Genomic DNA, 20703 nt, shown 5'->3' with positions numbered 1-20703 from the left:
AGCCATCAGAATTGATAAAGACTCCTGGATAGGTGTTGAAACATTTTCAAAAAGTGCTGAAATGAAAGTCAGGTTGCCTCCGATTTTTGCCTGTTTGCTGTTGTGATGACCCGGATGACTGAGAATTTGCACAGGCATCTTTCTGAAGTTATAAGCATGACTCGGGCTGGTTTTATGAGTAATAGGTCAATACAAGACAATATACACCTGGTTTTGGATATCCCTGATTAGGATACATTGATGGCTTTACACTTTTTTAGACTTCTAAAAGGCTTTTAACACGATAGAGCACACTTTCTTAACACAAGCACAAAGCTTTTTGGTTATGGGCCAAAATGTATTAACACAACACTAACTTTTTACAGTGATAGATCAAGAGTAGCGGCTTTACCCTCTGGCACCACAAGTCGCCCCACTAACTACCACTAGAGCAGGGGCCTGCAACCTTTACAGTCTAAAGAGCCATTTTGCCTACAGAATTAAACTCGTTCAGAGCCACAAATGTTGCCTGGCCTTTTGAAAAAAGACCAGTTATAATTTGTGATAAAGATCTACGGTAGGAAACATGTTGTCATCGTTAAAGAAACGCCCTTTAACATCTATTTTGAGGTTTAAAAAAAGAGGATGGGCGTGATGTTGATATCTCTGGATAATTATGTAAAAAAAAATCATAGTTTTCAACATAATGGAAAAATATTGATCTAAAATTAGATATTTATGACACTTATAGCATCATTCTGTTGTGACAATTAAAAGCAATTAGTCCAAGAAAAAAAACTGCTAAAACCAGCATTTACTATCAATATTGCATTTAAATACCATAATAAAAATATAATTTGTAGCCAAAGTTATTAAGAGCCACTGTGGAAGGTCCAAAGAGTCACAGGTTGCAGACCCCTGCACTAGAGCAATCTTTTATAAAAGGTGTGAATCAATTTGGAATAACAAAAAGCTTAAAGAACGCTGTTTTTTTCCAAAAGTACAACCAAGGAGGTCTCAAAGCCACTGATTATGAATGTATGTACGGAACAATAAAAATGAAAACACCCTGAATACATCTGGCAACCAAACCCAGCTGTCTGAGCTGGCCCCTCCTGCGCCTCCTTGATTTAGCCACGCCCCCCGGAGCTGGAGCTGCGCAGTGGATTGGACAACATTTGGCCGTTACGACACACCTATCCGACAGCCAGTCTCTGGTACCTGATGCTCGGCAGCCGAAACTTGAGCACCGACAGCGACCAGAGAAGCAGAGTGTGGCAACTGTGAGTGTTTTTCCAAACTTCTCGGCTTCTCCGTGTCCTCTTCCGGGGCTTAATTCTGGCTGTCTGTGCCTTAGAAATAGCCTCACGGAGAGGTGACGCCGTTAACTTTGACATTCAGACGCGGCGCGGGAGGCAAACTCACGGGAAGGAGAGCGAGAGGAAGTTTCTCTCCTAACGGTAGGCTTTTACGCTCAACAAATGTCCTCTACCTGCGTTTATATGTCGGAGTCTTATTCCCCACGTTTATTTATTTATTCTCGAGCAGCGGTTGTGAAAGGAGCATTCCCCGCAGGGAAGGTGCGCACCAGCCTCACGCGTCCTGCTCCTCTGTCTTATTCCTCTTATTGCTGCAAACACACACCGAGATCAGATTTAGGGGAGCAGCTGAGGCCAAATATAGCCTCCGTCCATCAGGGCCTCGGTTATAGTCGGAGTGACCATGAAGCGCCCGGTCTGCTGGTTAGAAAGCTGAACGTTTCCTGATGCGTGCTGCTGTCAAGGAAGTTCCTTAAAGCGATCCTCTGTCAGCGTCCTGTTCCTCAGCTTTTCCCTGCTGCCTGTTTAACCTCGGGCCTGATCACGCAGACCGTGATCCTTCTGCCTTTTCCTGTGTTCTTCCTCTAAAATCTACACTACACTCATTTCTGGTGGTTTCTTTAGTTCCCTCCTGTTTGAAATGCTCATTTGGATACAAAGGAGTCGAGATGCTTACCTGCGCTTTACCCACCTGTGTACTGCTGGACTGGTATTTTTGACAAATTGATTGGCTAAGTTATAGCTGTAGTTGGAAATCCTGTTCAGAAACACTTTTTGTAGTCAATACATTATGGATTCAGATAAAGGGGTTTAAAAAAATAGATCTCTGTGGGAGCTGAAGGCCTGCAAAACAGCCAACCAATCACTGCCATTCGCACCAAATGGCAGTGATTGGTCAGAGTTTTTTCATTCGGGTAGATCAAATCAGTTGCACATAATCAAGGATTCTTTTTAAAGGAGCTATAAGTAAGATTTTTACTATAAAATCAACCTAAATCATGCTCATTTGTCACTTGGGGAGGAAGTAACATTCCAGAAATAACCAGTCCTCTCCATCAAAAGTGTCTTAGTCACGTTTTTCTCCTTTCAAACCTAGAGGGATGGTCTGGAACAACTTCAGTGCAGTGTGTATGAACATCTGATCGTCCTCACAAGGCCATTAATGGATAGCTTGAATCATTAGGATGTTTCAGACATATCTTCGAATTTAGCTTTTTCTTTCAGCCAAGTGTTAAAGCGACGCGGGCCTAGCCTGGCCAGCCAGACTGACTTGCGTCGTATACACGGTTCAGTCTGCTAAGGAGCTGGTAAAGCCCGATTTCAAAGGCGGGAAAACATTGTTTGGCTGTAGGATCTGTGGGCCCGCTGTAAACCAGGAGGTGACTGTGTCCAGTATTGGAATCTAATCTGTTGGGTCGCCGTTTTTGTTCTGCGATGGAGTGATAACCCTTAAATTTGGTTTGGGATCTATAGGCCAAAGGACATGGAAGTTAAATTAATGTTAAGAGGAGAAAATGCATTGTTAGTCATTGCTTTTCGATTAGTAGTTGCTTGTAAAATGAATAAATGTGCATTATACATTGAAAAAGACAGGCAAACCATCAAATCCACGTGACCAATAATCTGGCGAGAAGTGATTTACGCTTAAACTCTCCAGAAGCATAAATGTAGACCAGAAAGCTGCAGCAGCTGCAGGCTTGTTGAGGCGGTTTTATGTGACGTCAGAGTACAGCCGAGGCTTGCTGAGGAACCTGCGGTCTGGCCTCGACACTCAGCTCTTCCCTACGTGCTCTCAGCTCGTTAGAGCCTCAGTCTGAACGTGTTCCTCTGAAAACGCCGTGTGAAGGCTTCAAATTGGTCCCATCTGATGAGTCCAGACTTGGGGAGGATTTATTTTCATTGAGTGATGACATGGAGCGCATGCAGAACTTTGGCGCGTCCAACACGGAGCCCCAGAGAACGGCCCGCCAGCGGTCAGGCTACAGGCAGCATCAGACATGACCGCCACTAATTCCAGTCTGGCCTTTGACCTACAGCGACGCGTGTTCTGTATCTGAGCCTGCTGCAACGTGAATCATCTCTCAGCTGAATGATTTACTACCGCGCTGACTGAGGCGCGCCGCGACGCAAAGAATATCCTGTTAGCCGTGTGCTTGGCTGTTTGGCAGGAAATGCGACGGCGGGCGAAGAAGAAGAATGTGGTTCTGGGTGTTCTGGTTCTCGTCAGTGTCCTGTACTTCTTCTACCCTTATGAATTCCTCCTCATGGTAAGGGCTCATGCCAAAGAGTAATTTGAAACCTGACTTACAGGAAATAACGGCTGTACTTCTGCGTTCGAGTCTCATCCTTTTTCTTCTTTCAGGGCTTGACGAGATCGGCCCAGTCGATTCCATACCAGTCGAGTCGTCATGCGGAGAGGCTGCTCAGTAAGGAGTCCTGGGTGGAGCAGGGAGATTATCTGCCCCTGAATGTCACCTACCAGCTGCTGGCTGGAGCTCCAGCTGATCAGCAGAGTGAGTTTTGTTGTGTTGCTGCAGATCTTACAAACGGAAGGAGCTGAGACCAACGACACAACTTTGCTGAAAGATTCATTTTGTTTTCATTAGTGAGGAAAACAGGTTTCCTCCTTTTTATACAAATTCACAGATGTCAAATGGTTTATGTTATTTTAATTTTGTCCATATTTGCTTGAGTTACTGCTCCAACAGTGCGCGCCAATTGTTCCACTGTACCTGGCATTGACCCAGTAAATTAAGCTTACAAATTCCACCTTTCCTGTTAAGGCACAAAGCCCTAATGTTTTCCTTCTCTTTCAGGATGAATGTTAAAACATTAAAATCTACATTTCATGCAGTAAAACAAAAGAAGTACCACGATTTAAAAAGAATAATGTTAAAGAATTTCCCTTTACCTAATAACATAGATGGATATTGATGTTTTGAGTTGAAAAACTAAATTTTATCTTTCTTTTAAGTTGGAAAAATACTTTAAACATTTCCTTATAAACAAAATGAACGTTGAAACTAGGATCCTTTGACTTTTATTTCATCCATGTATGAATTTGATTTTAGCCTTAAAGCAATTTACTGTGCTGTGAAAAAGAACTTGATTGAATATGTAAGGATAATTAAATGAACAACAAATGACACAGAGGAAACCAAAGAATCAGGTGTTCTCTTCAGATTACCCCACCACAAACAGCGCAACACCCTCCACAGAGTCTCACTGAAACCCTGATGGGACCTTTATCGTAGAAAAAACGTCAGCATCCCTCACCCACCTCTTTATCTGTACCAGCACACTTAGTCAAAAACGTCTAAAGCAGATTACCGTCTGCCTCTCTCCATCAACTAATGCCTCTAAAAACACTTCTTCATCAAAAATGCATGAAATAAAGCGACGATCAAATTGCGTAATCCTTTTTCTAAATTGAGGAAGATTAATTAGGAGGAGTTTATTAAAACCAAAAATCCTGGAAGTCTGCAGAATTTCTCTATTATTTTATATAAACAGAGTTTAGCACTGCTGTTCAGAGGAAATCATTTTCAAATAAGGAGCGACGTAACTGGCAGGACATGGATCAGTTCTCATGACTTGGTTGCTTTTGCATTTCTCATTTGTCGTGTTTTTCATCTGTTCAGAGGGGAGCTGTCTCCCCGACTTTTGAAAGTGTGACTCGCCCCGATGTAAAGGCGTAACCCTGCCCACAGAAGCATTTTGGAAAATGCCACCAAAGTGGTCGGCTCCAAAAGTCACGGCTGAGTGTGGGGGTTTTAAGCATGGCTCCCTGCTGCAGTGATCAGGATGAGGTTAAGTGACGTGTTGCAACATGGAGTGACAAAGGAGACATCTGGTGGTCTTGCCATGGATCTGTCTTTAGGTGGAGGATTTCCCCCCCATGAACACAGGGCTATGGTGACGAAAGAATCTGCCAGTTAAACCAACTGGAAAATTCAACTGCAATAGCCACCCTAGTGCTACCCTAAGAGGGCAGTACTAACACAGTTGGTTTTTTTTTTTTAGGCAAATCTTGCAAAAGTAAACAAGTTCAAATGAAAATGTAAAAATGTGTACAGTAGCACCCTTAGGCCCAGTTTATACAGTTTTATCTGCAAAAACAAAGTTGATTTTGGGGTGAGTTCCACTTTACGAACTGGGAGAAACAACTGAAACAGGAAACTAAATAATGTTCAGATTACAGTGCAGACGAGATCCAAAAAGTTTGAAAGTTTGTATGCTGATCGGGTGTTAAAGAAAACAAAGGCTGCTTAGAATTGGGTCAGAACCTTTTTAGGAGGCAACAACAGGAAGTCCAGCTTCCCTCTGTTCAAACCAGGCTGTATACAAAATGTGACGGAAACACATATGGATGATTCTAGTCAAATCTGAGCCTACAGCCTTCCAAAAAAGACAAACTACAAAGTGTGCACTCTCTTCTCTCTGGACATTTTCATAAACTTCCATGAGGTGGGTTGTGATTATTCATCATGTCATGCAAAGCATTGTGGGATTCCTTATAGCTCCTTATCACTGGTGAGGGACATCGCGAGGTTCTTATGCTAAATGAGCTCTGGGGCTGTTAAGTCGGGACGTACCTACCACTGCTTCCAGGTCCCAGCCGGTCGAATCCGTCGTTTATTCAACATGCCGCTGTGCTCCGTGCTGTCTTGATAGGTCGGTGACAAAAAAGCAACTCCAGCTGCCGTTTTAACCTTTCCCGTGCGATGAGAAGGAGAAGAGGAGATGGCTGCAGTCGATAAGATCAAGTTATTCTCCAGTATATTATTAAAAAGGAGCAGTTTTGCTGACTCGCCACGTTAACTAACCTGTCGCATACGCTAAGGAGTCTGTCTGTCTCCTAATCAAATGCATTTTCTCCATTCATACTGGCCTGCCTGCCCATTTCATTAACTCAAGCCTTTATTTCTGTTAATTAGGATTTTCTGATGAGAACAGATTTAAATTTAGAATATTACATCTGACCAGTTAAAAAAAATCATTTTAATTCAGATATGTGGGCTTAATGACATGTATATTTAAAACCTGCTTAATGGTATGAAATCTAAAGATTTTAACTCCTGTCTCCACACATTTCAGAGTTCTTAGCTGTGGGCCTGTCCTCAGTCAAACGGAAGAAGGGCAGCTACCTCATCCCCACGCTGCAGTCGCTCTTCTCTCAGTCTACTCCTGAAGAGCGGTCCTCCATGGTGGTGGTGGTGCTGATTGCAGACTTCGATTATAGCTGGATAAGCAACACCGTCAGGGAAATCAACGCCACATTTGACTCCGAGCTGCAAGAAGGCCAGCTTGTAGTCATCCATGTTGCCCAGGATTGGTACCCTCCTCTCACAGGTGCAGCAGACGTCTTCCTACCTGGCCGGCTGCTACAGTTAGGCTCCCGTTGATGATATATTCATGCAGGTCTCTCTGCTTTTTCCCGAAGGTTTGAAGAGGAACTACAATGATGCTCCTGATCGGGTAACATTTCGCTCCAAGCAGAATGTGGATTACTCCTTCTTGATCCACTACAGTGCAGGTCTTGGCCAGTACTACCTCCAGCTGGAAGATGATGTCCTTTCTGCACAGAACTTTCTAACAACTATTAGGAAGCATGTTGAGGAGCAAAATGCGAAAAAGGGCACCTGGGCAATGTTAGAATTTTCAGCCCTCGGTTACATTGGGAAACTCTACAAGAGCTCTGACCTTCCACTTTTGGCCCGCTTCCTCCTGCTGTTTTACCAGGAAATGCCTTGTGACTGGCTGATGACTCATTTTAGAGAGCTTCTGACCCAAAGACAAGCCATCCTCTTTAAACCCTCACTCTTCCAACACGCTGGCACTTTTTCCTCTTTCCAGGGAACGTACAACAAGCTAAAGGACAAGGACTTTGAGGAGGGGGTCTACACTAATCCTTCAGCTGAAGTTTATTCAAACATTTCCACCTACCAGAAGCACTTCCCCAAACTGGCCTGGGATGCCGGGGAAGGGTTCTTCTGGGGACGTTCTCCAGAAAGCGGCGATCACTTGACAGTGGTGTTCCTGGAGCCTACTCTGGTGACGGGGATATTGGTAGAAACAGGATCTGGAGGAAAGGACCTCCTCGACTCTGGTCAGGTGGAACTGGGCCAGGGCGTGCTCAATAAAGATAAGAAGAGCTGTAAAACCTTCCAGTCACTGGGAGCTTTCATAAATGGAAAATTTGAGATGCACGAGGTAGACAAACTGCACAGCTCTGCTTCTTCATGTCTGAGGATATTGGTGACAGCTGCACAGAAAGACTGGGTGATCATCCAGAAAATAAGGATCACAACGAAGTAGAGCAGACGTCAGATGTAGTGGTTCATTAATCTTCTAGCCTGACTAATGATTGGCCCAACTATCGACGCTTGTATCCGACTTGCAGCATTGGTGGTAATGCAGGGGTTGTGTTGTGTTGTTGCACTGTTTCTGTTACAAAATCATGGAACTGCCTCAGCGAAGATGCTTTCAATATAAAGAAAATCTTCGACCAAACCAAGTAATTCCCTTTCGTCTGTGTTTTAGAAGTCTAGATCTTCTCTTTTGCCGCTGTAAGAGGAACAATTTTCCTTTTTTTTTTTTTTATTTATTTATTTTTTTTATTTTTTTTCTTTCTTTTTTTTTTTTTTTTTTTTTTTTCTGTAAACCTAAAGTCACTTGTGGTGTTCTTGTCCCCACGAGCTCCTTGCATCACGTTTTCCAGAAGGAAACCTTTACTACCTCACAAATCTGATGTTAAACTTTGGGTCATTTTCTGGGACCAGATCTTGTAGACTAGGCCATATTTATGTAAAACCCTCAGATCTACCTTGAGTGCATTCAGATGCTTGTAATGTCAATCCCTCTGTCTGATTATGGAAGTAATGAACTCAGGTTGCTTTCTATTTTTATTTCTGTTTCATTTGAAAGTATATTTCTCATTAAATGCATCTGTTTTTAAGGCTCATAGCTTTACAGTTTATTATTTTAGTTTGTTTGAAGGCAGGCTGGACTGGAGAACTACTGAGAAAATTATAATACAAATACAGGAGGTAGAGCATCATGAGGTTTAATATCCCTCCTCTTAAAGGCAAATAACAAGATACTTCTAACTGTTCCAGATAAGTGGAGCATAGGAACTAAATGCTGCTTTTCCGTGTTTGGTTCTGGTTCTGCAGAGTAGGCTGGAGCCAGACGACCTTAGTGGTCTGGAGGGTTGATACACTGATAACAAGTCTGTGATGTATTTAGGTGCTAAGATATTCAGGGATTTACAGATTTACAGGGAGCCAGTGTAAGGACTTTAGAACTGGGGTGATGTTCTCTACTTTCTTAGTCTTAGTGAGGACGCGTGCAGCAGCGTTCTGGATCAGCTGCAGCTGTCTGACCCACTTTCACAGACCTGTGAAAACACCGTTGCAGTAATCAATTCTACTAAATATAAACGCATGGATTAGTTTTTCCAGATCCTACTGAGACATCAGTCCTTTAATCCTAGAAATGTTCTTCAGGTGATAGAAGGCCGACTTTGTAATTTGTCTTTAGATGCTTTTGGAGGTTCAGGTCTGAGTCCATCACTACTCCCAGATTTTGGGCCTGATCAGTGGTTTCTAGCTGAAGCGACTGAAGCAGTGTGCTAACTTTTGATCTCTCCTCTATTTGTCCAAAGATTATTTCTTCAGTTTTGTTTTTATTCAATTGAAGAACATTATGGCACATCCAGGCATTGATCTCTTATAAACATTTCCTCAGTGCTTGAACTGGTTCATAGTCACCTGGTGACATGGTGATGTAGAGCTGTGTGTCGTCTGTATAGTTATGGTAGCTGATGTTGTTGTTTTTATTATCTGAGCTAGAGGGAGCATGTAGATATTGAATAGGAGGGGACCCAGGATGGACCCTTGGGGAACCCCAAATGGGATTTTTGTCATCTCTGATGTAAAGTTACCTACTGATACAAAAAATTCCCTGTCCTTTAATAAAAATTTAAACTGGCAAAGTGCTGTACCAGAAAGGTCGACAGGCATTCTAACAGAATGAAGTGATTGACAGTATTGAATGTTGCACTGAGATCCAATAGTACCAGCACTGTACTTAATTGTTGAAACACAGCTTTTTCAATAATACTGATAAAGGGGAAGTTTGAGATGGGCCTGTAGTTCTGCAGAAGTAATTTACTTAAATAGTTCTTTTTCAGCAGTGGTTTGATAATTGCTGTTTTTAGTGACTGGGGGAACACAACTGACAGAAGGGACGTGTTTATTATCTAAGTCAAATCAGACACTATGACAGGCAAAACTTTCTTAAAGAATGCTGTGGGTAGAACATCAAGGCAGCAGGAGGAGGAACTTAGCTGCTGAATGATCTCTAAGCTGTTGTGGTTTATTTGGCTAAATTGGGACATTTAAAAAAAATAAAAAAAGTATAACAGCAGTTGAGAAAAATTTTACATTTTATGTTTCATATCAAATAATTTAGACCACTTTATTAATTTTTCTCTTTATTATTAGTATAAATACCATGATACTATGAAATAGTTTACCCAAGGCTTTCATGTCAAACCAGCCCTTGTCTGTGTGGCACAAAATTATAGCAGTTTACAAAAATCTGATATGTAAATAGCTGCGATAGACTGGCGACCTGTCCAGGGTGTACGCTGCCTCTTGACAGCAGGAGAAAGGCACCAGCACACCTCACAACTCCACAAGGGATAGGCGTGTTAGAAAATGAATGAATGGATGGATAGGTGGATATGTAAATAACTGATCGTTTTTTTGTCACTAGCTAAACCAAGTCAACAAAAGTTGTTGGAAAGCATGTTTTTGCACTGATGTCGGTAAAAATATCGGACAAAAACTCAGCAAGAGTAAATCAGTCGCAGCAGTTAATCCTATAATCCCCCGCTGTGTCCTGTGAACATTTACAAATCACGAGGTATAAAATAGCCTTTGCTCATCCAGCTGTTATTATTGTAGCTCTACATTAACATAATTTCAACATGGTAATCCCTTTCCTTTCAGCAATTATTATACTGCTTGTCTCTTCAATATAAATTAATCATTCAAACCAAAAGCAAGGGTTCTGTACATAACTGATTCATATGGAATCAGCTTCACGGTTCCTGCAATGTTAACAGATTATATCGATAACCGGGTGGAGGATAACAGCAAACCTGGATTTTAAGTTTTACTACTATTAATATTGACTATTATATTAAACTGAATTTCAGATTTATGCAGCTAATTCATTACCTTGCCTAAGATTGCACAATTTCTAGTGATCCCTATCTTGAATATTTATTAAGCAGTGGGAATTGTATGTATGTATGTATGTATGTATGTATGTATTAGCCTGACATGTCATACTCAATTCTAGTCAGAACTTCCCGACCTAAAACGTTGTGGGCGGGACTAAGTTCGGAATGGCACCCAGGCTATGTATGTATGTGATTGCAAAAGAAATCCACAAATCAGTATTATACTTTGGGAACTGTTTCCCAAAGTATAATACTGTCTCAAGCTGCCATAATAGCACTTTGAGATTTTATTTGAAAAGTAAAGGGCATTATAAATATAATTATTACTATCAAGGTAAGAACCAATCAATCAATCTACTTATAAAATTGTTTTGAAGAGTATTACTATTATTACAGTATAAATAAGGAGGTTTGCTTATGTCAATCAACACTGCGGTCACATCTGAGCCTCGGCAGCTTCAGTGTCCGCTTCAGTGAACACCAACATTCATACTGTATTCCCAGTGCTATTCCAGTGTTTTCCCTCTTGGAATCATTTTATTTATTTGTTTGCATTTTTTTACATTGGATTTTGAAATTTTCTTCATTGTTTTTATTACTTTGCAGGGAGATGCTAATAGCCGTTAGCCGCTTCCCTGTTTATCCCCTGCTGCCCGTGTGCAGTGTCGTACTTCCGTAGTTATTATAAATAAACATGAAGGGCTTTATTTACTATTAAAAAAAACTGCAGAGCAACACATTAATATTAAGGACCACTATGAACAGAGTGGATCAAACCGAAACATAATTTTATTATATTCAAATCATGAACCACGCCTGAAGGGTAAATAAAAAAGAGAAAAAGGACACTTCTGCTTTCTGTAACCAGACACGCTGTATCAGATCTGTAAATAGACCGAGGCTTTCTCTCATTTCAACCTGAAAACTGTTTCTGAAGTGTCCATCCATCCATGATCCACCTCTTATGGTCCAAGGCAGCGGCTGTCTGCCTTTCCCTGCAGCCGGTCTGTCTTTCTGTATAAAGTGGGGAGCTTCGCAGAGTTGCACCGCTGAAAGGTGCTCGAGCTCAGTCAAGCCGCACGCTCCATCCACTGACAGAGCAGCACACTGCCGGTAGTGAGCACGCAATCAAAGCGATAAAAAAATAATGTCACTGCGAGGTGAACAATTAATCTGTTCACCTCACTCTGATGCTAAACATCTAATATAAAGCTTATATTTATATTTAAAGCTTTAAATATCAACTACTTTGCTAGTTTCTTTCCAGAAGGGTTCTATCATCAGAATAATAAAAAAAACACAGTGTTCAACAATTAGTACTTTGCTATTCTCGAAAAACTCCTTGTGTTTTTATTATGGTGTACTAATATTTAATGATCCAGCTGACAGTCTCTGTGTGCCTGGAGGTTGATGTAGCTGCTTCCTCTACTGCTCTGTGGTCTTCCTCTTGTGGTCTCAGGCCTGTTGAGGGTTTCATCCCCAGCAGTATGTGTCGAAGACTGATTCTCTTCGGTTGCACACTTTGGCTTGTCCTGCTGTGTAGTTTGAAGGGCTTGTTCAGCAGATGACCAAACCTCATGTCTCTGTGAGACGCGGCTCTCGCTGGTCTCGCTGGTCTCGCTGGTCTGAAAGAAAGTTCACTGTATGTTATTATAAAGCACAGTGAATTATGAAAGTTAAAGGAGCAATAAAGTAATAATAACTCCTAGTTGAATATCATGACAGCAATTCTAAAGTCAGAAAATTCTTTCATTTACAGGAGGAGTATTATTGACAAGCATGGTGTCTAAGTTTTACACAGTTTCACTGCAACTGATGATAGCTTATAAAATGAAGAGTAATTTTAGCAAACATATTGACTCTTTTTTCTAAGCTTGTTGTGCTTGTATACTGTTGAAACCAGAAGTTTACATGTACCATATAAAAAGACATACGCTTTTTTCTCCTTTTCAGACATGAAATCTGAATAACCCTTTCCTGTCTTTGGTCCGTTAGGATTACTAAAACTGTGTCTATTTGCTAAATAACAGAATAATGAGGGCAATCATTTTTTAGATATTATTTTATTACTTTATTGATGCTCAGAAGTTTACATACATTTTGGTACCCTTGCCTTTAAACTGTACGACTTGCTCATATAGTAACTGAGCCAAGTTTAAAGGCTGCCTTCCTCTCACTCACCTTTTCATTACTGTCCATAAATTGTCAATAGGAATGAGATCAGGGCTTTGTGATGACCACTTAAAACCATTGACTTTGTTATCTTTAAACCACTTTGTAACCAGTTTGGCTGTATGCTTTGGGTCATTTTCCATTTGGAAGACTCATCTGCGCCCAAGCTTCAACTTCCTTGCTGATGTCTTGAGTTGCTGCGTCAGAATTTCCACATAATGTTTTTAGCTCATGATGCCATCTATTTAGTGATATGCACCAGTCCCTCCTGCAGCAAAACAAGCCCACAGCATGATGATGCCACCTCCGTATTTCACAGTTAAGATGGTGTTTTTGGACTGGAAAGCTTCCCCCTTCTTCCTCCAGGTGTAATGATGGTCATTATGGCCAAACAGTTCAATTTTAGCTCTGTCAGACCAGAGGACATGTCTCCAAAAATGTAATTCCTTGTCCCTGTGTGCATTTGAAAACTGTAATCTGACTTTCATGTGTTTGTTTTGGAGTAATGGTTTCTTCCTGGCAGAGTAGCCTTTCAGCCCATGTCGGTCAAGAACTCGTTTCACTGTGGATAATGACACACTATCACCAGCTTCAGCCAGCATCTTCACAAAGTATATTTTGCTTTAGTTATTTGGTCGGTAAGCATTGATCAAAGCATGTTTATCTCTGGGTCACAAACCCATCTCCTTCCTTAGTGATATGGACTGGACAGCCCCATGGTGTTTATACTGGCGAATAATTGTTTGGACAGATGATTGTGGCATCTTCAGGCATTTACAATTTGCAGGCATTTAATAATATCCAAGGATGAACTAGACTTGTATGCAAGTATATGTAAGTCCACACTACTCTGATATCTTGGCTGATTTCTTTTGACTTTCCTATTATGTTACAAAGACACACAGTGTTCTAAGTGTGCCTTTAAAACATCCACAGGTGTGTCTCAAATCAACTCAGATGTCATCAATAAATCTGACAGAAGCTTCCAAAGACATGACATCATCTGGGCATTCCCAAATTATTTAAAGGCATAGTGATCTTTGTGTATGTAAACTTCTAAGTATGCAGAAAGTAATAAATTATTCTCAGAAATAATCCTCTTGTTATTTTGGCATTTAGCAAACAGAAATAATTTTGGTCATTCTAGCAGACCTAAAATAGGAAAAGGTTCAGATTTTATGTCTGACTGTGAGGAAAAAAGTGTGTGCGTCTTTTTATATAGTGTATGTAAACTTATGGTTTCAACTATATAAGTTCTATCTTGTCAAATCTAAGAACTTTACTTAAGTTTTTCTTGCATTTACTCTGTGTTGAGACAACCAATTTTAAACAATCTGCGTAATGTTCCTTCTACAAAAGAGATAACATTAGAAATGTATGTTCTACAAGTCATTTAATGAAGTAATACCCTCAAAAACGTTTTACCATTTTGGATATCCAAATTGGAAAAAGCTAATTTAAAGACATTTAGGCTTACTTTTTTGGTCCCCCTATAAAAGCTGTTTTTCTTACATAGTTGGAAATATTGATATTTGTTAATACATTGAAAATATAAAGAGATGAAAGTAATAAATTAATATGGAAGAAAAAAAAAACATGATTAAAACACTGTAACTTGGCATTTTTAAGGCAATCTACCTGATTTCTTTGCCAGTTTTCACTTTCAAACGTCCCTTTGACAGTCAGAAAAAGTGTTCTGCATGATTCTGAGAATGGCTCCCGTTTGAGAAGAATAGATTTAGAATCCCAGCACTGTAGGACACATGTCCTGTATTTGTGTCAGCTGTTGATTGCGTGCTCTATCCCGACATGATATGGACCTTTGAAAGAAAGACAAGCTAAACACATGTTGGGGTGTTGTCAGAGCATCTGACTTCAATAGGCATGTGCCACCTTTAGGACTTTCTGATAAGATTGTTGTGAGAAACAAAAAATTATCTTGATCAGTCTTGTCCATCCTGAAGGAAAAGACTTTCTGTGTTTTGCATTCTGATGTGGGGGGACTTCACCAAAACAACCTCCCATATTGCTAATAGCGGCATTAGCCCAAGCAAGGGCAACAAGTATGAAGACGTGCTGAAAGACAGATATGGAGATAATTTCCTGCCAAAACGTTGTAAGCAAAAAAATGTGTTGCACACAAATAAAACCTGTTTTGCACACAAAATGATATGTCTCACACACAAAAAATTGTTTTGCAAACTGTTCGCCAACCTTGCACTCAAAATATCATTTATAAGTTTTCCTCGAGTACAAAACGGTCTGTGCTTGCACAAAACAGCCTCTGCTCGAGTACGAAACAATCCCACCACCGCTGTGGTAAATTTGTGCCAAAAGTCACGTGATGCATTGAGTTGTTGTTCAGACTTCCCGACAGCAGGGGGCGCACCCAAAAAAACTGAAACGCGCCGGTTTGGCTGAGGAAGAGAGACGTGATAACACAGCTAACAGCATCAGCACCCCACAGGTAACTTTCAAAACTTTCCCGGTGAAAAAGTAACAGCTCACTGATAGATCATGTAAGATTTTAGTTAAAGGCCCTGTTTAGTTTTATCTCTGATCTAAAAATGCTGTGTAACGGACTTTTGAAAAATAATGTATTTAGACTATGATTTGATCTTTACTCTCCTTTCAGAATTAAACGTCTTTGGAGACGTGTGGTGCGCAGGAACTAACATACACAACAATGTGCTGCACTCAGGAGAGGACAACAATTCGCTTGACCTGTCAAACATGTTAGATAACTTCTGTTGTCACCATTTATTTGTCCCAAGACTACAACTAAGTTTTCACACCATCAGCAGTGGCTGAGATGACCATTCACTCAGAACTGAGGGGAATCTAACACTCAGTCAGTTATGGAAGATAGGAAGCATCCAGCATGCTGTGGTAGAACCAGAAATCACAGAGGTAAGATGGATTTTTTTGTGCTGGCTATTATACAGTTTCTCACATTAATGCGTATATTTCAAACCAGAAATTAATTTATCTGATCATTTATCTGATCACTCCAATACAACAAAACATTGAGTACATCAGAGAGGTGGCACTGAAACTGGTTTCTTTGAAATCTGTTTATTATGGTCCTTCAAAATAATTAATGGATTTTGGAGTCATTTGCTTTTCCATCCTTAGCTTCATAAATTTAATTATATTCAGTAAGTTGTAGCAACAGAATCACAGCCTCTTTTTTATTCTCTATATATCTTTCTTGCAGGGACTCTGCCTGCCTCATATTGACTGGGACAACAGTGGACTGCTGGATGACCCACACTGTGGGGTCACTATTTCTGAAACTGGCAATGTGTTGAGCCCTGAACAACTTGGTAGCACTGAGGGCAGCCATGGATGCACTGGGACATTCTGAATCGCACGGCTCAGAATATATATATATATATATATATATATATATATATATATATATATATATATATATATATATATATATATATATATATATATATATGTTGCTACTCTCTAGTATGACCAACACTTTACGGGTTTAATCTTATTGTGGTTACCATTGTTGCAAAAGGTTTTTAAGTAGTAAAATCTAGCCAGGGAAATGTAACTAAGTTAGTGCATTCACTGAATAAAGTGTAGAACTGCTGGGATTATGATGGTAAATGTGTATGGTACTGTATAAAATTTTTGAAAATGCTGAGGTTATTGGAAAAAAGGGCACATGGAGCTGTTAATAAACCTGAGGATGCAAACAGTGTGGGAAAATTAAACAGTCCTTTATTTTCCACATTGCATAATAAACATACCCTTTCATAAAGTCTTCATTTCCAATTCTTACCAATATCAATCAAAGTTAATACACCTTTCCACAAGGATTGCTTTTATTGTTGAAATCAAGACTGAAAGAACTCCATTCATTCTCCAGGTTTTTCCCAGTAAACAATCCATGTATTACCATAAAGCGGGCTGTATAAAACAAACTGGCAGATGAAATGGATGAAGCCAAAAACAGGACTATGAAAAACAATTTCTGCATGTAAGACTGTCAGGAAATTTAGAACCTCAAACCTGGCCTTTTTTTTCCAGCCTAAACGGCTCCACTAAGAGCTATGAAGGACATGCTGCAACAGTTAGTGATCAAAGTAGTTAATACTGGGAACTAAAACGGTTACATATTAAGTTATTTTTAAACAAGCTCAAATCATCTGCCGTATGTTTAAAGATTACATAAAATTTTGAATTGTTCAAGTCTTGGTAGTCTTGTGATGGAAGTCGGCGTGTCTCAAAGCAGGTTGATGATCTGGTAGCCTTCCATCCAGCCCAGAACTTTGATGACCTTCACCTCATCAGTGGATGCTGGAAAACAGATATGTTATATGGATATGTAAAGGATAATACTCCTCTTAAAGAAAAAAAAAATTACCAAGAGGAAAACAAACGTTTTAAGAAAATATCTGCCCTTGTGGCCAATTCCAGCTGTGGTTTTTGCCATGGCCAAACCAATTTTATTAAGTGCACAACACATATTTGCAATTGGGCACAGATGACCTCATTTTTACTTTGAAGAAATTAAGGAGTTAGAAAGGTAGTGAGATATAATCTAGATCTGCTGCTATATGCTTTACTTGTAACATTCATATTTATGTTAGAAAACGCAATTTTTAATTAATTTCCTTACCAATTTTCAAATAATCAATATCCACTCGTTGCAATTATTTTAAATTGCTTAAGAATCCGTTTTGCACATAAGCATACATGCATTGGTTTAACAGTTTTAGGATAAATTATCATATCCAAACACCAATTTAGGTTTACACCAATAAGAACAACAGACAGTCAGTTGAAAACAACATAAAAAACATTATAATCTGTTAACAATGCATTTATCTGGGTATCCACTCAGGTACTATTTATTTGACAACAAAGTAAAGGGAGAAGCCAACCAGTGGGGTTACATTACAAAGCAAAAGTTGTTTTAGCATGGCGTTCAACCTAAGGCTAGCTTTCATGTAATTTGCTCTAAAACGTAACATGGTCCCTTACTGTAACACAGCAGTACCTTTAACTGAAATCTTACATGTTCTATCTGCAAAGTGAGCTGTTACTTTTTCACCGAGAAAGCTTTGAAAGTTACCTGTGGGGTGCTAATGCTGTTAGCTGCACTGAGCTATGGTGTCACGTCCATAGATATCCATAATAAAGGCTAGATGTCTTACGGCGGAGTCTCAAACGTCATCACCGGCGGCCATCTTGCCTCAGGCAAGCTTTCTGGCGTGCTCTGGGGTACCTAATGTAAGGTGAGTGATCAGCACGAACACAAATACTCTTATCTCATTTAATTCTTGACGGATTTACAAACAGTTTGGTTTCTTACAAACGTTATGAACGTGGCTATAATTCTTGACGCTTGAACATGTCGAAATTGCAGATTTTCTTGTCGAAAAATGACTTAATCGTGCAGCATAGTTGTGCATCACGGCTACTTGCGCAAGTTATCAAGGCTGAGACCACTGGTTAATTATATAGGTTTTACTGACACCAATAACGATTGTATGATAATTAATCTTTGGCATAAATTACAATCTTTGTGGATGTGGTTGTAGTTATTATTAAATTATTAATTATTAAATTATTTTAATATACCAACTCTTATTTCAGGATTTGTTGTGCGACGGGCTCTGAAAAAGCTGTCTTGTGATGTCTGCCGTGCCAGCTTGCTAACAGATGCTGCATCTCCCATCAAGGACCAGAGCTACCACCTGCTGAAGTTAAAAAAAACAATGGAAATCTGGTGATTCCATTAGAAGGCACAGTGATGGTAGTCAGGGCAGCTGAGTGGGTCATTCGTCAGACCTCATGTACCAGACGATCACAGCCGATCAAAGGGCTAGAGGTAGTGTACATTGTACGGAAGAGGACAGGGTCAGAGGATGTGTTTGTGCTCAGAGAGCACATCGGAGAAACACAGTATGGCATAGACAGCCACCACCATACGCTGTTAACATTGGTTGTGTCCTTGTTTTTTAAGTTAAGGCTGCACCACATTGCCAAAATAACTAACCTTAGCTTACAGAGCAACAACATGCAACAGAAGCTCAATAAAACCGTCCTTTTCAAAGGGCATTAGCCAAGCTATGTTTTTTGGGTCATTTTTTTAAATCTCTGTCTTCCATGTGTATACCATCACAGTATACCATGTGTATACCATCACAGGTGGGGATTTCAACATGCTACATCTATATATACTTGTGAAGGGGACTATTGTACCAATTTTAATAGCAAATAAATGTCACTTTTATAATGGTTTAAAAATAGGAACTTTTGTGTAATTACCCCTGATATATAATCCAAATAGTCTACATGAAACTTCTAAGTGTTACCTTTAATTTGAAACCTGGATTATGCTTCTACACCAAGAGGTTGCCACACAATAAGCCTTTTTTGTCAGTATTTCATATTTTATTATAACAGTAATATTCATATTATAAAAGTATGTTTTATTTTATTTTATTTATTTATTTATTTGGCAGGGACAGTACAATTAAACATTGCAACCAAACAGGTGGCCGATGTCCAAGTACATAAGGCTTGTAGCCATGGGCTAATTTGCAGCCTTCGTCCCTGGTTAGGCTTTTAAAAGGTGTAAACATTACGGGGGAGGGAGGTTAGTAAAAACACACAAATACATAAAAAACAAGAAAAGTTAAAAGAAACAATACAGTACAAGCCAGTTTAGTGTTCACACTTTTGATTGTCTTTGAACCATTTTTTCAATCTTGTGCAGAATAGTCGAACATCAGTCTGTGACTTAAGCTCCAGAGGCAAAGAGTTCCATAAATGTGATGCTTTCACTGAGAAGGCGGACTGACCCATAGATGTCCGACATCTTTTAATCCTGTATGTAAATATACATAAATTAGGACTGTGTAATTATTTATCTTACCCAAATAAAAGTGTTATATATATATATATATATATATATATATATATATATATATATACATATATATATATATATATATATATATACATACATATATATATATATATATATATACATACATACATACATATATATATATATACATATATATATATATATATATACATATATATATACATATATATATATATATACATATATATATATATATATATATATATATATATATATATGTATATATATATATATATATGTGTGTGTGTGTGTATAAACATAAATACCTTGTGCATGTGTATATTTATTGCACCTGTATGTTCTATTCAGTTCTTTTCATATGAAATTCCATGGTTATAATTATTCATAAGTGTGCAGTGTCATAACTACATGTCTGACTTTTGTTTAACAAACCAAACAGTTTGAGAATCGTTAGACAATTGAGGAAGTTATGGTTATTTAAGTACATGCGCCATTGAAACACAATGTTACGAATGAGCGAGCTGCCTGTGGCAAGATGGCCGCCACGTGCGGACGTCGACCCCCATTGGCCAGCAGCGCGGACGAGACATCTAGCCTTTATTATGGATATCTATGGTCACGTCTTTCTTCCTCAGCCAAACCGGCGCGTTTCAGTTTCTTTCGGGTGCGCCCCCTGCTGTCGGGAAGTCTGAACAACAACAACAACAACTCTTAATGCATCACGTGACTTTGGGCACAAATTTACCGCAGCGGTGGTGGGATTGTTTCGTACTCGAGCAGAGGCTGCTTTGTGCGAGCAGAGGCTGCTTTGTGCGAGCAGAGGCTGTTTTGTGCAAGCACAGACCGTTTTGTACCCGAGGAAAACTTATAAATGATATTTTGAGTGCAAGGTTGGCGAACAGTTTGCAAAACAATTTTTTGTGTGTGAAACATATCTTTTTGTGTGCAAAACAAGTTTTATTTGTGTGCAACACATTTTTTTGCTTACAACGTTTTGTCAAGAAATTATCTCCATAGACAGACTTAGCTGTGTCTAAGCCTTCATGAAATTATCTGCTGGACTCACTCAAAGGATGCTCTACCAATATCTCCTAGCA

At 39.6% G+C, this 20703-nt stretch overlaps 2 protein-coding genes and 1 long non-coding RNA gene across 6 annotated transcripts in view; 2 read left to right on the top strand and 1 right to left on the bottom strand.

The window, feature by feature from the left end:
* The first annotated feature begins 1139 nt into the window (after window positions 1–1139).
* zgc:101663 (alpha-1,3-mannosyl-glycoprotein 4-beta-N-acetylglucosaminyltransferase C) lies at window positions 1140–7886 on the top strand. 3 transcript variants are annotated; one of them, XM_021324057.2, is made up of 6 exons: window positions 1140–1262; window positions 1337–1439; window positions 3467–3565; window positions 3661–3811; window positions 6396–6650; window positions 6742–7886. In XM_021324057.2, exons 3-6 carry the CDS (start codon window positions 3470–3472, stop codon window positions 7614–7616), a joined length of 1377 nt encoding a protein of 458 aa, XP_021179732.2. In that variant the 5' UTR covers window positions 1140–1262; window positions 1337–1439; window positions 3467–3469; the 3' UTR covers window positions 7617–7886. The 3 variants fall into 3 exon arrangements, with proteins under 3 accessions (XP_021179732.2, XP_021179733.2, XP_012733030.2); XM_021324058.2 differs by lacking the exon at window positions 1337–1439 and having other exon boundaries at window positions 1145–1262; XM_012877576.3 differs by lacking the exon at window positions 1140–1262 and having other exon boundaries at window positions 1269–1439.
* A 3436-nt stretch (window positions 7887–11322) lies between these two features.
* cfap126 (cilia and flagella associated protein 126) overlaps window positions 11323–20703 on the bottom strand; it is a 21541-nt gene continuing 12160 nt past the window's right edge. The window contains exon 5 of one of the 2 annotated variants that reach the window (XM_036144541.1): window positions 11323–12176. In XM_036144541.1, coding sequence (XP_036000434.1) covers window positions 11922–12176 — 255 coding nt within the window. In that variant the 3' untranslated portion in view covers window positions 11323–11921. The remainder of the gene's footprint in view (window positions 12177–20703) is intronic. The other variant, XM_036144560.1, reaches the window with a different exon arrangement.
* LOC118565039 lies at window positions 15148–16147 on the top strand. Its single transcript, XR_004932136.1, has 3 exons — window positions 15148–15190; window positions 15359–15633; window positions 15941–16147. It is a non-coding gene; the product is annotated as an uncharacterized LOC118565039 (long non-coding RNA).

This window comes from Fundulus heteroclitus, chromosome 1, assembly GCF_011125445.2.
Source record: "Fundulus heteroclitus isolate FHET01 chromosome 1, MU-UCD_Fhet_4.1, whole genome shotgun sequence".
In the NCBI taxonomy this organism is placed as follows: Eukaryota; Metazoa; Chordata; class Actinopteri; order Cyprinodontiformes; family Fundulidae; genus Fundulus; species Fundulus heteroclitus.
This window is presented reverse-complemented; position numbering and strand designations above follow the sequence as displayed.

Coding starts and splice junctions, on each gene's coding strand:
- zgc:101663 (XM_021324057.2), top strand. CDS start 3,470: ATGCGACGGCGGGCGAAGAAGAAGAATGTGGTTCTGGGTGTTCTGGTT. Junction 3,566..3,660: donor CTTATGAATTCCTCCTCATG/GTAAGGGCTCAT, acceptor TTCTTCTTTCAG/GGCTTGACGAGATCGGCCCA. Junction 3,812..6,395: donor AGCTCCAGCTGATCAGCAGA/GTGAGTTTTGTT, acceptor CACACATTTCAG/AGTTCTTAGCTGTGGGCCTG.